Source organism: Hippopotamus amphibius, chromosome 4 (assembly GCF_030028045.1).
Source record: "Hippopotamus amphibius kiboko isolate mHipAmp2 chromosome 4, mHipAmp2.hap2, whole genome shotgun sequence".
Classification (NCBI taxonomy): domain Eukaryota; kingdom Metazoa; phylum Chordata; class Mammalia; order Artiodactyla; family Hippopotamidae; genus Hippopotamus; species Hippopotamus amphibius.
Window position 1 is genome coordinate 20,697,130 of NC_080189.1, and position 17,075 is coordinate 20,714,204.

Sequence of the window (17,075 nt, forward strand, 5' to 3'; positions counted from 1 at the left end):
ATTAGCAGCTTAATACAGGAGTCAAAAACAAAAATTCAAAGACTACTGGATTTAAAAAATAATAAAAGACTTCGTGTAATTATTCTTTCTTTAAAAATGTTTACACTGGGATTGATGGAGGAATCTGCTAAGCTTTAACATTAAAGCATCTACCATAAAAAGCCTTGGAGTGAGTGAGGTGGTATGTGTATGTTTGTGAGGCATAATGCAAGTGGAGGGTGAGAGGTTACAGATTGGTTCCAGCTTGAAAGTCCTTTGAAATAGAAGAGTATTGATTCTTTCTCCTAAAATCTTAGAAGAGAGAATGGTAATATCTTCTCTCTCTGGTCAAAAGTTTGCCAAGACTTACCAGCTTAACAAGGAGAATTTCAAAATTGTCTTGGCAGAAATGTGTCTTTTAACAAAAAGGAACATAAATATAAAATACTATAAAAGGCTTGATGTGTCTTTTATACATGTAAGGATACTAGGATGCTGTCATTTCGTCATGGTTCAGGGCCCACCCATGTCTCTCAGGTCACTGAACCAGGAATGTTGTCCTAGTTTCCTGTCTTCAGGAGGCAGCCGTCTCATGTTGTCATTTGTCCCTGGCTCAAGCTCATCTGGAATGAGGCCAGTGTTTAAGCTGATATCTTGCCAAGCTGGGCTGATGAAAGGGATTTGCCCCAGAGATACCTGCATTTGACCTCTAGTTCCTTTTTCCTCTGAGGACTCCGTGGTCCTCCTCCAGCATCTTAGTAAATAAGCAGCTGCAGCACCCATCCAGTATATGTTCAGTGACACAAATGAGTAAGCATTTGTGTTACATATAGATACATATTGTATGTGACTATAATATGGCTATATTAATGTACATTCATCTTCATGTGTTTATTTTGGAATCTCAATGCATGTATATTTCCTTCCAGGATTTGAAATAATTTGAGCTGAGAAATATTAAGCTTGCTGTGTACTTTTATTTTGGTAAAGCCTTATTAATAGAAAGCTGTATACTTGTTCTGTCATTATTTTTAATAGTCTGATAATTAGTTTGTTGGATTACCAGCTCAGCTTTTCTGCTTAAAAAATGAGTAATAAACAGTATTTTGAATGCTAGTTCAGCATGTCTTGACAGAGTATGAGGCATTAAGATAAAATTCATCATTAGGATTAAAAATGACCCTTTAGGTTGTAGTCACTCATTTTTCTCTTCCAATGTTTGAAACAGTCTGAGTCAAGTACATTGCTGTGCTATGAAGATATTGTCTGCATGTAATGGTCATAGTCAATTTTAGATAAATCATTTCCCCAAATCACTTTATCTGGAACAATCTTAGTTTCCCATTTATTCTCACCCATTATCTGAGGTTCTTATCAACTTTCCCTCAGTAATATAATGGCCTTATATATTAAATTATAAAGTAATTTTCTCAGCTAGAATTGTATAGCATTACTTATGTGTCAGCCTACATGAAGATAAATCTGAGTATTTGTGAATGGCCAGATGAGCAGTGCACAGATTCAGAGAAGCAGTTAGGGCCATGGAAAGCCAAAACACTTTGGGAAAGGGCTGGTCATAATTTTGACTCTGGCAAACTCTGACTTGCTATAATGAAAACAAATAACAAATGAGCTTCTTTTAAAATAATTATGAGTAATATGGTTTTTAAAAACTGTCCTTATATGACCACAAAGGTGAGTAATGTAATGGAAATGGATTCCTGTTGGGGTGGTGGTGGTGGTGATGGTGTTACTCTTCAGGAGGTTTAAGAAGCGTAGCTTTGGAAGTCAGATCAGGTCATTTCATGTTTACTGTGTGCTCTTCCCCGTCTCAGTTTTTCTCAGGTTAAAAAAAAAAAAGTAATGCCTCCTTCATCGAGGACAGCAAAGTTGAATACAAAAAAATGCCTAGCTAAAGTTATTTTTAAATTAGTCTTCCAATTTTCTTAAAACCTTTAGGTTATTTGGAATAAAATAATATTGGTCAGTTTTTACACAGAAACTGAAATATGTAGATTTTATATACCAGATATCTGTGAGAAATGAATATATATGAGTAATTTATTATTTTTTCCATTTAAAGGGCGTGTTGTAATAATATTCATTATAGGAGATTTGGCTGGTTTTTAGAAATTCATTTTGCTGGTGTATCTTAAATCTCTTACCTGGTTGAGAATATACTGAGAAAAAGAGCTAAGTTGCTAGGGCTTGAGGTATAAGGGCAGAGCTGACTGGTATTTGTTTCATTAAGCTTAGGCAAGCTATCCAATTACTTAATGCAAATAAGAAAAGTTTACACTAAACTCCTACTTCTTTGCTTAAAACTCTAGAGAATTTAAATGAGGAGAGATATGTATTTAAAAGAAGGAAATTTAAATGAAACTTAAATCAGGGGCTTAATGTAGAATAATATTAGACCAGGAGATGTGAAATAATACGTGGGAAATGCCAGTAAATAAAAAAGAGAATGTATTCTCTAAGATACTTGGTATGTTTAGTTTTATTTTGAGATAATTCTTAAATCTTTGGAAACCCAAGTTAATAATGAAAGACTTACTTTAACTCATACCTTTTTTTCTTCTTTTTTAAATACATAACAGGGACCTTAAAAATAAAAGTTCCATTGTCAATGAGGGCTTCACACTTCTTTCCTTTGGGGAGTGTTTACAAAACAACTTGGCTTTGGATCTACACTCTAGGAGGCTGGTAACACTCAGGGAGGTGCAGAAAGCAGAGTCATTGCATTGGGTTCAAAATAAGAGAAAAGTTGGTTGACCACACAGTCAACTACCTTTCATATATGGCCATTGAATAGAAAAGCCTGATGGAATATAAAAGCAAGGGCACTGAGAGGAAGCTCTGAAAAGAATTGGAAGCTTCTGAGAATACAAGCACATTTTCTTTGCAAAGTAGTTGTAGTTCATTAAATGATCTCAGTGAATCTGTAAAAGAGGACGCTTATTCGAAGAAAATATTGCTATACGTGTTTTATGTGAAGGGGAAAGATGAGGAAATTAGAAATAGTACAATTTAGACATTTCTAGTCCATTCCTTTCATTTCTAAAGGCACTGGAAAGAGTCTATTAGTTATACCATTTTTTCTGCCCTCCAAAATAATTTGAAAGAAAGCAAAACTTTCTTCTAAAATTTTTTTCCCCTAAAATTCCAAAGGCGATTTTAAGTTTCAGGGACTCTTCCAAAGCCTCACGCTAATTTTATTGATTACTCTGTGTGTGTGTGTGCGTGCGTGTGTGCGCGCGTGTGTGAAGAGAGCTCTTAGTGTCTCTAGATCTCCCAGCTTTTGGTATCAGAAAAGGCAGTACAGAAGTTTAACTACAGAAAGTAATTTCTCAGTTCCTCTGGAACTGACTGGAAAAAAATGTAGTTATTATTATTTAGGTGTTTCCTCTAAGACACTCTTTCCTTCCCGATGTTGCTGATTTTATGTTTCTTAGATTTCAGTTCAAATATCAGCACCTACCCATATAGTTTCATAGCAGCCTCACTTTTTAAAAATAGTGGATTTGTCAGAGTTGAAGCTTCATGAGGGTAGGTGTCTCTTTTGCTTACCATTTTATTCTCAGTAATCAGAATAGTGCCTGTCACCAGTAATTATGTACTGAATGAATTTGTGAATCTCATTTACTTTTACCTAGTGTACAGTTCTTAATCAAGTAGTTGGAAGCTCTAAGGGTGAGACTAGAAATATAAGTGCGCATTGAGTGAAAATTAGAAAATTTGGAGATAAAACTCCTTTGTTTCATTCATCCCCTGACACCACCTTTCTGAAGAAATTTTGGAATGGAGAGTGGTATATTTAATAAATGATGTTTATAAAACTTTTAAGTGCAAGGGACCTTAGACTGAAAGCTCAACCTTCAAATTTTAAAGCTGAGAAAACTGAGGTTTATTAGATTGTACCACTAAGTTGCTGATAGGTAATGAGAATTTGTTCTGGGCCCTACTGCCAGACTTCTGAAAGATACAAAATTCTGTTTCGTAAACAGTCACGCACAGACCTTTCTTCTTTTTGTTTTATTTTCAGCCAGTTTCAGTTTATTCCTTTCGAATAAACTATTTGAGAATTTGTACAGGTCTATTTGTAAGGATAAATGAAAGGAACTGTAAGAATTAAGAAAGGAAAACTACTTTTTGGTCAGTTGGTGCCACTCGCAATCTCTCTTCAGCCAAGAGTCAAGCATAGTTAGGTGTCGGTATTTCAGAGGCCCTGAAATGTTGTGGGATGTAAGATGCACTTCTCTTTTAGGTTAGTGTGACACTTAACATCTTGGTGGCTCAGCCCCTGTAGGGCTCAGTTTGTGTCTAATTTTATAAATTCCTCAGTCTTCTATTTTCTGTAGCTTGTTTTCCATTTTTGTCTGTGGTTGGAAATAGGCCACGCATTCATTCACGCGTTTACTCAAGTAATTTTTGAGCACTTACTGTGTGGGGCAGGCACTGTTTCTTAACAGTGGATATGGCAGTGAAAAAAAAAAAACACAAAACCAGACCAGGTCCTTGCCCTTGTGGCGCTTAGAGGCAGGTGGGAAAGAAAGAAAGGAGCATGTGCAAGGATGGGGCTGCTGGAGTCATTACAGTCAGTTTACGTGTTAGGGGTCCTTGGTCATAAAAATAAAGTAGAACTTCTTATTGGTGAAAAATTGGGGGAGAAAAAGATGCAGAGGCCGAAGCTATATGTGGTGGTGGTGTATTTAGTGAATTTGGAGATTTTCTTCTTTTCAGAAAATCACTGCTTCCTCTGTATTCCTGACCCCATAGTGGGTACTGTTATTGCTGTTACCTAATGTGTTGAGTGCTTATTATGTTACAGGCATTGTACGAAGTGCTTTATGTATATAGAATCCTGTAAGGTAGGTGTTACACCAATCTATTTTACTCATGAGAATAACAGGACCCAGGGAGGTTAACTACAGTACTTACTCAGCTAGTAAGTGGTAGAGCCTTGGTTTGGACCCAGGAGTCCAACTCCAAAGTTTGTGCATCTGTACCAAGTATTGCAGGCTGGATAACTTTATTTTTATTATAACACTGAAGGCTTTTGTGCTTATGTTATTGCTTCTTTTTCATTAACTTGCCGAACTTTATATTTCTTAAAGTTGAGCTCCTTTTAACTCCATTTGTAAGTAAAATTTATGCTGTATGCAAGTAAACTCAGAAAAAATGTAGTTATTATTAAAATGAACAGTACTTTAAAATTTGGTACACCAAACATGGAAGATATGAGAAAATTTAGTTGTGTAGAATACATTTTATGTTCAAGAACTAATAATAATGTGTTTTATACTAGTTTTATGTATGTATGTGAAGTGCCTAGCACAGTGCTTGTATATAGTAGATGATCCATTAATGATAGTAATTCTTATTTTATTTTAGTTTCTGCTTCACTTGTAAAATAGGTAATGTCCTTTACTTGCAAGTGATAGGCTGGTAGCAATGCTTTAACTGCCTAGTTTTCTAATCTGGTACAATAATCTCAGCACAATATCCTTATTTGGACCACTTTGTTTTTTATATTGCTTTCCTTTTATGTGACTCAGGATTTATTTGGGTAAAAGTATGTTTGTTTCTATTATTTATCTTTATTCAAGACATAAAACCGCACAGGTGTAATTTTTAGGGGGAAAGCATTATAACTTTGGAGTATATTTTAGAAAGTGACTTTATCTGCTAAAATTGATTTGTGAGAATTTCAGAGTAACAAGGTGATGCAGCAATTTTAAAATAGTAACCAAAAGTTTTATTTTCTTATTTCTTTTCAAGACTCTTTTTGAGAACTGGAGTTTGATAGACTAGTATTGAGTTCAATTTGGTGCTCTTCATTCCCACTTAAAAAGCACACTGCACTCAGAATTTCACTTATACCAGCATAACAATTTTACTCTTTCTTTTTAAAGCATCGCTTATACCCTCAGGGATATGATGGTATAGAGGGGTTATTCTCTCAAAGAAGAAAAGGCTATCAGAAAATCTTTGTCCATGAGATTAGACTGAAGTGTACTCTCATTCAGTGATTCCTGAATGCCTTTATGTGCCAGGAACTATGGTAAGAATTGATGCCAAAGTAACTGATCTTGTCCTGCAAAGTGGAGGGGTTTTAGTCGATTGTAACTTAGTGTGATCTAATTGTGTGATGAGGTTACCGACTGACCTAATGCAATCAGGTGCGTCATTAGTAGAATTGGTGTTGTGTGGAAATCTTGGGAGGTGAGGTTCTGTTGTCTTACTTTGCTGGATCATGTCTGCAGTGTTAAATTTAGTTTGGAGCTAAGGGACAAATTGGAGTCATCCCACAAGTGAGGAGCCCTGCTATTGAAAAGTCTGGCCATTTTTGCAGATAAGATTGTTGGAACATTCACTGGGAGGAAAGATATCTTAACTGTGTTTTTAGTTCCTGCCATAATGTCAGGTCCATGAGGACAGGGACTGGTCCTTGTCAGTACTGTGTCATCAGTGCCTTGCACAGTGCCTGGTGTGTATTCGGTAAACAGTTGAGTCAGTTTTGATGGGAAGATGATGGTTACCTTCAAATATTTGTCTTGTGGATGGCTTTTTAATTAGATGTGTTACTTCTGTCTCCAGAGGGCAGATGGAGGCACCAGGGATAGAATATTTAGGTGGGCAGATTTCAGTTTGACATAAGAAGATCTTTGTAAAACTAATTTAGCAGCCAGGTTGATTAGCCTCTTGATGTATTTGAATTCTTTTATTTTAAATGCTGCATGAGGATTTGCTAGAAAATATATCTGCTTTCGCTAAATTTTAGGCCAAGATGATTTCAGCTACTAACTCTAGGGCTGTTTCTTTTTATTTAAGTATTTCATTAAGAAAATGATGTCAACTACTAAAATCTTTTTTTTTCTTTTCTTTTTTCTAAGCTAGCCCTTTATTGTCTTTTCAGACTAAAGCAAAGCAAAGAACTGGACTCTGAGAAGGCTTTTGCCAATGAGCAGTTGACCAGAGCTATTCTTCGTGAGAGGATATCAAATGAGGAGGAACGAGCTAAGGCGAAGCACCTGGTGAGTATTAACGATTCAGTAGAAACGTCTTGTCTACAAGGAAACCTGTGATGTTTGGGAAAAGCCTGCCAGCTTTCAGTGTGGATGATGTTCATGTTCTCTTTGTTTAGATTTTCTTTATTTTTGCCTTTTACAAGTGGCTGACAATTTGCCAAGATTAACCATCAAGGACTTTGAGGCAGGTGAAGAGAATTATTGAAGAAAAGATCAACAGGGAGACACAGGCATGTGCATCTTGCCTGAAGGGATATTGTTTACTTGCTCCCACCCTCCTTGCGTCTGGTTTCATTGTGTTTGAAACCTCTGGGGTGAGCAGCCTAGCTTGTTTCTCTCCTTGCTGGCAACCACGAGATGTTAGCCTGGGAAGACTCCAGCAAAGGTGAGTAAGGTTTCATCAGTTGCTTTCTGGGCTTTGGAAAGGGGAACCATTTTTTATAAGAAAGGAAATAATTTTTTCAAAGAAAATATTTTTTAAAAAATTTAAAAGAGGGGGCTCGAGAACCGAGCGGAGCTGTTTGAACCTTCAAAGTCCTAAAACGTGCGGCCGTGGGTTCGGGGTTTATTGATTGAATTCCGCCGGCGCGGGAGCCTCTGCAGAGAGAGAGCATGAGAGATGGACATGGACAAACGGATTCATTTAGAGCTGCGGAACAGGACGCCCTCTGACGTGAAAGAGCTCGTCCTGGACAACTGGCAGTCGAATGAAGGCAAAATCAAAGGCCTCACAGGTGAATTTGAAGAACTGGAGTTCTTGAGTACAATCAGGGTAGGCCTCACCTCAGTCGCAAACTTACCAAAGTTAAACAGACTTAAGAAGCTTGAACTAAGCGATAACAATCTCAGGGGGCCTGGAAGTATTGGCAGAAAAGTGTCTGAACCTCACGCATCTAAATTTAAGTGGCAGCAAAATTAAAGACCTCAGCACAATAGAGCCACTGAAAAAGTTAGGAAACCTCAAGAGCTTAGACCTTTTCAGTTGTGAGGTGACCAACCTGAACGACTACCGAGAAAACATGTTCTCGCTCCTTCCGCAGCTCACGTATCTCGATGGCTACGACTGGGACGACAAGAAGGCCCCGGACTCGGACACCGAGGGCTACATGGAGGGCCTGGAGGATGACGAGGAGGATGAGGATGAGGAAGAGTATGATGAAGATGCTCAGGTAGTGGAAGATGAGGAAGACGAGGAGGAGGAAGGTGAAGAGGAGGATGTGAGTGGGGAGGAAGAGGAGGATGAGGACGGTTATAACGTCGGGGAAGTAGACGATGAGGAAGATGAAGAGGAACTTGGTGAAGAAGAAAGGGGTCAGAAGCGAAAACGAGAACCTGAAGATGAGGGAGAAGACGATGACTACGTGAAATGACCTATTTTGAAAAATTCTTGTTGTGATTTGACTGTTTTTACCCATGCCCCCCCAAATCCCACCCCCCAAAACTTATTTTTTTGATTGTAACATTGCTGTGGGAACGAGAGGGGAAAAGTGTACTGGGGGTTGTGGGGGGAGAGAGAGTGGGAGGGGGTGGAATAAAATACTATTTTTACTGCCAAAAAAAAAAAATTTAAAAGATTACATAAACATGTTTAAAAATGGTTATTAGTAGAAGAAAATTTAAGAGGCACCGATCAATCTGTCATTCTCGCGTAACCACGGTTTACACTGGGGTGTTTCCCTCTAGACAGTTTTTATCCCTAGGTCCGTTACCTGTTGAAGACTTTGGATAGTGCTGTACGTCATGTTTAGCATCATGAACCTTTTCTTTATTGTCACCAAAATGTGGTTTTTAATGGCTGAGCAGTAGTGTCTTCTGCATGCAACATGATTGAACAACTTCCCATCATTAAGTAAAAGTGGAGCCGCTCTGGGTGAAGCCTCAGCGCTCACTTGAGCCTTCCCAGAAACCCACATGTTGCTTCTCTAACTTCTCAGAAGCTTTAGTGCTCATTGGATTATGGCTAGGAGCTCTTGGAGCGAGAAGATGTGGCTGTATAGTGGAGAACTTGGGATGCAAGACTCGGGGACGTCCCCAGTTCAGGAGGCAGCTGGGGTTCATTAACAGTTTATAAGAAAAGAGTCAGGTTTTCTTCTCTCCCGTTCTTTCCCTTGGTCCTTTCTTTGAGAGGCTAACCTATGACCAGACGCCAACAGAGAAAATACAGGGAAGCCAATGTGTAATGAATCCATTTCTTCAGTGACTAATCCAGGATCCAGGCTGAATGGGTAGGTAGTGAGGCCAGAACAGAGGTGATGGGCTAACAAAGGAATGTCAGGGGACCGGCTGGCACCATCACAAGGACACACACATTATTGAGTAGAACTGAGGCCAAGAGATGTGGAAGGAAAGTCATTCATTGTGGATGGCGGATAATTTCCGAATTAAAGGTGTAGGTGTTGAGTAATTCAATCATAACATCTGCTCTGCGCCTGAATTTGAGGGCTTTTTTGAGGAAGTTGACAAAAATGTCAGGCCAGTGTGTTCAGAGGTCATTCCCATTAATGTTACAGCCTCCCAACTTGAAGGCCAAGGATGGAGTGGAAAGGGTTAACAGTGTTTACGGTGGAGGATGGTGGGGGAGCAAGCTTCTGGGTTTCTAGTGGGCAGAGGACTCCTCAGTTGGCATTTTTCTTTGTGCCCCAGCTTTTGCCTCTTATCTTTGAAGCACTCTTTTCTCTACTTCTTTTGGCCTAAATTTGAATATGTTGTCTTGTTCTTTTAGTTCAGGGAGTTAAGCAAGATTGGGATTTTTCAAAAAACTCATTAAATGCATGCGCGCGTGCACACACACACACACACACACGCGAAGGCATAAAAAAGGAGAGTTTTCACGAGAAATGTGAAAGTATAAGAAAAATTTCTGAACTAATAGTAACTAGAATATTATGTAATGTAGTTGGGTTGGAGCAGTGTATCTCCAGCACATTTTTTTCCTTGTACCTTATAAATCCTATTTCCTATTTTTTTGTATTCAGGTTAAGCATAAGAAATTGGCGTTGTATATTCTGTTTCGTAGGTCCCTTCTTTACTGATTCTGGGGTTGTAGGGTAGGTATGGATGGGAAGTTACTTACAACTCCTGAATTTCAGCATCTATCATAATATTGGCCAAACAGAGCCCTCAAAGCACGTTGAGACTAAATGTAGAATTTATACAGTGGTATTATAGCTGATTCAGGATCCCGTCCTGGCTTGAGCATTCTCAGACACGTAAGTGGTAGTTCATGGCCACAGCAGCATGCTCGCGTATTAGCAGTTTAGGTACCTGCTGACTCCCAACTTCTTTACCAAACTACCCTCTTAATTGTTGTTGTTCATTATTGTAGAAGACATGCATATTCGTGGGGTTAAGATCAGAAAATAAATACAGAAATAATAAGATCAGTTAGATTACCATTATCCAGAGATAATTTAACATTCTGATTTATCGTTTTATATTCCTTTTCATATTACACTCAGTCTGTATAAAACATTTGTTAATATGTGTATTTGTATTTCTCCAAACACAGATCATAGTATATATAGTTTTATATAATGCTTACAGTAACCTTCACATTTAAAGAAATTTAGACTGTATGATAAAGGTCTTTCTGTGCCAACGAGTATGTATTTGCATGATCACTTTTAATGGTTGAGTGTATTTCACTGAATTTTCCTCTAATCATTAACATAATACAGGGATATTACAGAAAATTTAGAAATGTAGAAGTCACTAGGAACCACCTCATATCCATTAGGATGGCTACTATTAAAAAAAAAAAAGAAAAAAAATTATTGGCACAGATGTTCTGGGAATGTAAAATGGTACAGCCACTTTGGAAAATAGTATCGTGGTTCCTCAAAAAAAAAAAAATAAATAAAACTAGAATCACTCTGTGATTCAGCAGTCCACTCTTCTGGGTCTTTATCCGAAAGAATTCAAAGCAGGACCTCAAAGAGACATTTGTACACCCATGTCCATCATGCATTATTCATAATAGCCATAAGGTGGAAGCAGTTGAGGTGTCCATCAATAGATGAAGGCATAAACAAAACTGTGTTACATACATATGATGGAATGTTAAAAAGGAAGGAAATTCTAAGATGTAATGCAACATGGATGGGCCTTGGGGACACTATGCTAAGTGAAATAAGCCAGTCATAAAAGAATAAATACTGTGTGATTCCACTTATATGAGGCATCCAGACTATTCAGATTCAGAGACGGAAGGCAGCATGGTGGTTGCAAGGGGCTGAGTAGAGGGAGGAACGGAGAGCTTTTTCATCACTGAAAGTCCAGTGTGCCATCCATTGTGCTAAAGAGCCACCTGGGAGAGCTTTCTCATGGGCATGGAGTCTCAGTTTTACAACATGAAAAGAGTTCTGGAGATTGGTTTTGCAACAGTATGAATGTACTTTATATTCTGGAACTATACACTTCTAAATGGTTACGATGATAAGTTTTATGTCATGTGTTTTGCCATAGTTTAAACCTTAAAAAAATCACTGAGGAAATAGCATTGTTGCAAGTATAGTTAATGTTTAGGGGATATAAAGTTCTTTCTGTCCCTCCATGCCCGCCACGTATACAGTCCAGGTTTCAGATTCTGCATCCCACCAGCCTGTAAAACCTGTGCTGTGGAAACAGGACTTCAAGTCTGTATTGTCCATTAGTGCCTTGATCCCCGGCTGTGGGAGCTAGCATCCTTGGAACCCATGACTCCTGTGAGAGTCACCCCAAGAATGTTAGCGTTGTTGTGCTGTGAGTGCTGGTCCCCCATGGCTGCTGTTCTTAACCCTAATACATGGGACTCTTGAGTGATGGCCAAACATTGATTTGTTCCTCTTTATTTAGAACCCAAATATTGCAGCCAGCAAGAAAGTAAAGCTTGGATTTCACACATTTGAAGTAATTGGAAAGCTGTCTTTCAGTAGAACTAGGGGGAAAAAAACCCCCAAACTGATGTGATGTTGGTGCTGTGAAATAAAACTCCTCCTCCCCCTTCCCATCCTCCTCCCACGAACAGTTGACATTTAGATTGCTGTCTCCTTAGATGTGAGTCCAGGCTTTTTTTCCCACAGTTGTTGTAGCAGCTAGCTTTATTGAAGCTCTTTGAAGGGCAAAGTCATGATGGCCCTGTTGTTGAAGTTTTAAAATAGGATCAGATGGAAAATTTGTGCTTTGGAAGAATTGCATTAGCTAGAGAAGCAGTAAGTCTTGCTCTAGATTCAGGAAGAGTATACCAGTCCCTCACTGTACCTCTCACTGACCAGTATTTTCATCAGCCGATTCTACCTAGAGGTTCTGGAGAGGCAGTTTACTGATAATTGTACCCGCAAGAAAATGTTAACTAAAATTCACATGAAAGGAATGCTGCTTAGGAGCAGGAAAGCAACTCTGTAAAGAATGGAGACTAATTAAAAGGACAGAGCCAGGAAACCTGTAAAGTTAATGTGATGTGACAATTGTGTATCTTTGAGATCTTGTACATCTAAATCTGTTTGCCGTGTCATTAGATTTTTTTTAAATTAAAGAGTAGGGAGTTGTGTTTATTTGACTTTGTAGTTATATTTGATTTCTTTTTTAAATGCTAATTAAAATTTTGATTCACTCTGTCTTATTAAACTATGCTGGTTTAACATTAGTCATTTCTTGTTATAACTACAGAACTATGTAGTATTTTTTTCTCTTTTAATCTAAACTTGAGAAGCCACAGTTTACTTACTTACGGAAGTATTTACTTAAATATTCTGGAGCTTATAAAACTAAATGTGAAAGTTTCCTTCACTTTTTGGGCAGATGTTTTATTGAGTGCTTACTGTATGAAAAACACAGTGCTGGATGCTAAGGATGTATAAACGAAAAAGGCAAAACCTGTAAGGAATTCACAGTGCAATGTGGGAGACAGATATATGAAAAATAATGTTAAAAAGTGTTAAGTCTGTCATAGAGCCATGCTACTTATATCCTTGTGAGAATTCTCACTTAAGAGAAAGCAGGGACTGTCTTTTCACCCATTGCTGTATCTGCATTCGTTCATTCACACACATTTGAGAGCCTGATATATATCGGTGCCTGGCAAAGAGTAAAGCGTCAATAAATGCTTACTGATTTAATAAATGAAGAATTGAATTTATTCAGGTTGTAGAAATGGGAGGAGAGGAAGTGGGGAAGACGAGAAAAGATTTCCTAGGAAAGTGGCGCCCAAGCGGAGTCTTGAAACACGAGTAGAAATTGCCTGTGTGTTTGAGGAGCAGGGATGGTCCAGCCTACAGTATTGCAGGTAAAAGCGTGGAAACCTGGGGACACTAGGATACGACAGGGAGTTGCTGAGTGGGAAGGACAGGGTAAGGAGTGTTGAGGGATGAGGCAGAAGGAGCTGGCGGGGCTAAGATCATGAGGAGCACATATGCAACCCAAGGAACCCTGGACTATAGACACGCAAGGTTGGAAGGGCAGTGGTTGGATGGGCATCTTCATAGCTCTCTCTAGTGAAGTGTGAAGGATGGGATAGAGGAGGGAGCGAATGGAAACAGATCATCCTTTTCTGTGTTCCCCTCCTTCACAAATTTATGAAATACCTACTGTGTGCTAGGTGCCGTCAGCTGCTGGGGATGCAAAGATGAATTAGATTTGGTCGCTTTTCCTGAGTCTCCATCTCCAGTCAAGTGTAGGGTGTGTGGGGAAGGTCATTCTTACCTTGAATCTTTTTTTTTTTCTACTTAGGTTATAATTTTTGAATTTGTAAAATCTCATAGTGTTTAGAAAAAATAACATAAGAAAATTAGGGTAAGTGAATTCATAAATTTAGTTTTTGCAAATTCAAGCTACTGTTTCACCAAAACGTCACTTTTCATCCACAGTTTCCCTTTTGTCTGAAATGCACCAGTGAAGCAATCAAGAAGAAGAATTGATTAATTTTGTGCTATGTGCTTTTCAGTTCTTTGTTTTGTTTGTGCTTCAAACTGTGACAGTTGAAATTTCACGGTAAAAGGGAAAAAGATTTTGAATTTGGGGTCTGGAGGAAAATGACTAAATTAAAGGAAGCAGATAAGAATACCACTGCTTCCCAAGTATAAGTGAGGTTCTGCCCAAGAGCAAAGAATCCACTTGGGTTTATAATTTTGAAATGATCAACATGGTTCATGCTCAGAAGGTCTGTGTTGAAGAAAGGTAAGAGTGATCACTTGGGGCTTTTAATATCATTACAATTATAGGTGAATACAGTTGCAGTATAGCAGTGGTTATCCTGGCTGGGTTCTTTTGTTGGGCACTTAAAAATCCTGTTTAAGAATGTTTGTTGTTTTTGGGGGGTACAATTTAGTGCTTCAGTTATAATCTTCATTAACACATTCCCTCGGGTTACATATGCCCTGGGTTTTCTTGCTTATAGACACAAAGCCCCAATTATGTTGACGTGCATGGCATATTAGTTTGCTTTGAATGCCAAAAATGAAGTTAATGATTTTGAGCTTTCACTTTTGAGGACTATTTGAATATAGAATTTCTGCTTTATGTCGGAGATTTAAGCCATTTAGGCATAAGATATTTTCCTCAATATAATTGGTGAGAAGGGAACCTACACTTAGGATCGGTCTGCAAGCCCGTTCTTCTTATCTCTTGCTCAGTTCCTGTCTTACCAGGAAACTTAAAGGGCAGTGGCCCTCAAGACAGGTGGGAGCAGAGGCATACAGCATCATTTTGCCTCCTGTGTAAATGTTTGGATTCAGCAGGCCATTATAGTTTCCGGGACAGAGCATCCATATTCCATCTTCTCCCTTTATGTTCTGTGTTATCTCGTGTGGTCTTTACCTCCTGTGTGTGTTAAAGCAGCATTGTTATTGTCGGCTGGAATGCATACAGCCCTGTGAAGAGATTGTTAGTCAGATATTCCATGGAGTGGCAGGCAGCTTCTGGTATGTTTGTTTGCCACAGTAGTAGAAAAAGAGAAACAAGTTTTGTCTCAGTATGCCAGCTTCGTCTTTACATTAAGAGCCCAGAAAGAATAGGACTGCTGTTGCAGATTTCAGCATTGCTTGCATACCGAAATCTTAACGAGATGAATGCATTTCTCAAATGTATGTAGTCAAACCCCTTCCTCATCAAGATTTGCAGAAATACCTAGGATCTTGCATTAGCAAATAGCCTGAGAGAAGCCTCATGTCATGCTGAGCAGATACTCAGGGGCCTGGAGGAGAGAATGGCTTAGTGTTCTTCTAAGAGTGGAGATTAAATCTGAGGTTGGCTTGTCTGTCCAGTGAACACAATGTAGAGATGACCGCAATTTGCTGGTATTGCTTTTTTCCAAGGAATTATCTCAGTCTGTGTTGACAAAGTGGTTAGAGAAGACTTGAGTGTAATGCTGTTGATGTTCTTGCCAACAAGTAACTGTATTTAAAGACAGCTGTGAGGAGCACCTCTGCTTGGAATATGCTGTCATATTGTTACTCTAAATGCACTTTAAAAGTTCATCAAGTTGCTTGCAAACTGGTTGGCTCAGGGCAGCTCCTGTTGCGCGGTGTCCTGTGTGGTAGCCCTGCCACGAATAGCTTATTGACATCCCATCATTTGGGTCATTTCGGGTGTCAAGGTGAGGTATGGAGAGCATTGAGTAAAAATCCGTAGGTAACTAAGGTGCAAAGGGCTGGTTATAATTCCATCTCTTTATAATGACCTGGCATTTATTGTTAACTTATTTGCTTCACTGCCTGGTCTGAGATGAACTGTCATTAGGGCCTTGGAATTTTATTGAACTGACATCACAATCTCATTTCCTACTCAAGAGGCTAAGAAATATGGCCCTCAATGTTTGCTTTAACCTGTAACAGATTAAAAGTTTAACAGAAGCATAATGAAGTCTATCAGTCCTTACAAATCCCTAAGAAGAGTTTTGCACATTATGTTTTGAGTGAGACTCTAAGGCAAATGTGCTCCTTTTTTGTTCAACAGCAGTCTTTCCAGTTTGTCTCCCTGGCAAGTCTCAGAACTGTCAGTTCTCATATATCCTTGGAGAATTACTTTCAACCTGTGGTGCGTGGACCTCTGGTTTAGTGAATTCAGTAGTAAATTGAAGAGCAGTAATGTTTACTAGGTGACATACCATGTGCAGTGAGGTCTGCTTCATTTTTCTTTATTGGACATTAAATTCTTCACAATGCTGAACATTCTTGAGCAGCTCTGTATTTATTTCTTTTATGTATCCCTGCCTTTATTGCTTAGATATGATTCCTAAATGGGACTGAGTTATGTTCTTTCTGTGTTTCTTGATGCTTTGAACTGTGCCCTGCTTTGGGGGGTGGGAGGGTTTTATTTTCACGCAGCCCGGGGTTATTCCCTTCACCATAAAGACATTTAACATTTTGTTCCAATATGACTCTCCCCACAATTTTCTTTACTAACTATATTTTAAGGATGACTTCTCCTGAAAATACCAAGGGGCAGAATTGCCAAATGAAGTAAGGCCTCCATTCTCTAGAGAGCAGGAATCTGTTTACAAACCTGCAGTATTTATTACATACCTCATTTAGCTCATTCATCATTTTAATAGAAAAATGAGTCATTTTAGATGATTCTGAAATAATTCGAGGTAAGCTACATAGCCCCAGGCAGAATATGATTTACTCAGCCACCAGGCTGTTTTCAAAAAAATAAAATGGAATGATCAGCACCAGTAATTTATGATTACTTGTGGTAAACTTATCAGATGTCTTCATTGTCATAGAAAATTGGTGATGAGATTAAAAGTTTAGAGGAGTTTTCTAGCAGACTTCTCCCTGTTCTGTCTTTTATGACAAATGGCTGCAAGGTTCTGTACTTAGCTGTGTGTTTGAATATCCTCTGCCTGTTTAAAACACTAACTGTAGATTTAATTCCAGATTTGTGTTTAATATTCTCTTGATAAGAAAGAACACCCATCAATGTCACAGGGCCAGTTTTCTTGGAGATTATTATGAACCTGTTTGTGCACATTTTCTGCTTAGACGTTAAACATTGATCCTTTTACAGTTTCCTTAGCCTATCTGATTCTCAGGAACACAGCCAGCTGATGGCCTGAACTCCAACACCAAAATGAATCACAGAGTGTTT

General features: G+C 38.6%; 1 protein-coding gene and 1 pseudogene across 3 annotated transcripts in view; both read left to right on the forward strand.

The window, feature by feature from the left end:
* Positions 1-17,075, forward strand: part of CHCHD3 (coiled-coil-helix-coiled-coil-helix domain containing 3) — a 286,088-nt gene that overhangs the window by 95,687 nt on the left and 173,326 nt on the right. For all 3 annotated transcript variants that reach the window (XM_057731058.1, XM_057731061.1, XM_057731060.1), the window contains exon 4: positions 6,899-7,016. In XM_057731058.1, coding sequence (XP_057587041.1) covers positions 6,899-7,016 — 118 coding nt within the window. The remainder of the gene's footprint in view (positions 1-6,898; positions 7,017-17,075) is intronic.
* LOC130851159 (acidic leucine-rich nuclear phosphoprotein 32 family member A-like) lies at positions 7,041-8,513 on the forward strand (annotated as a pseudogene).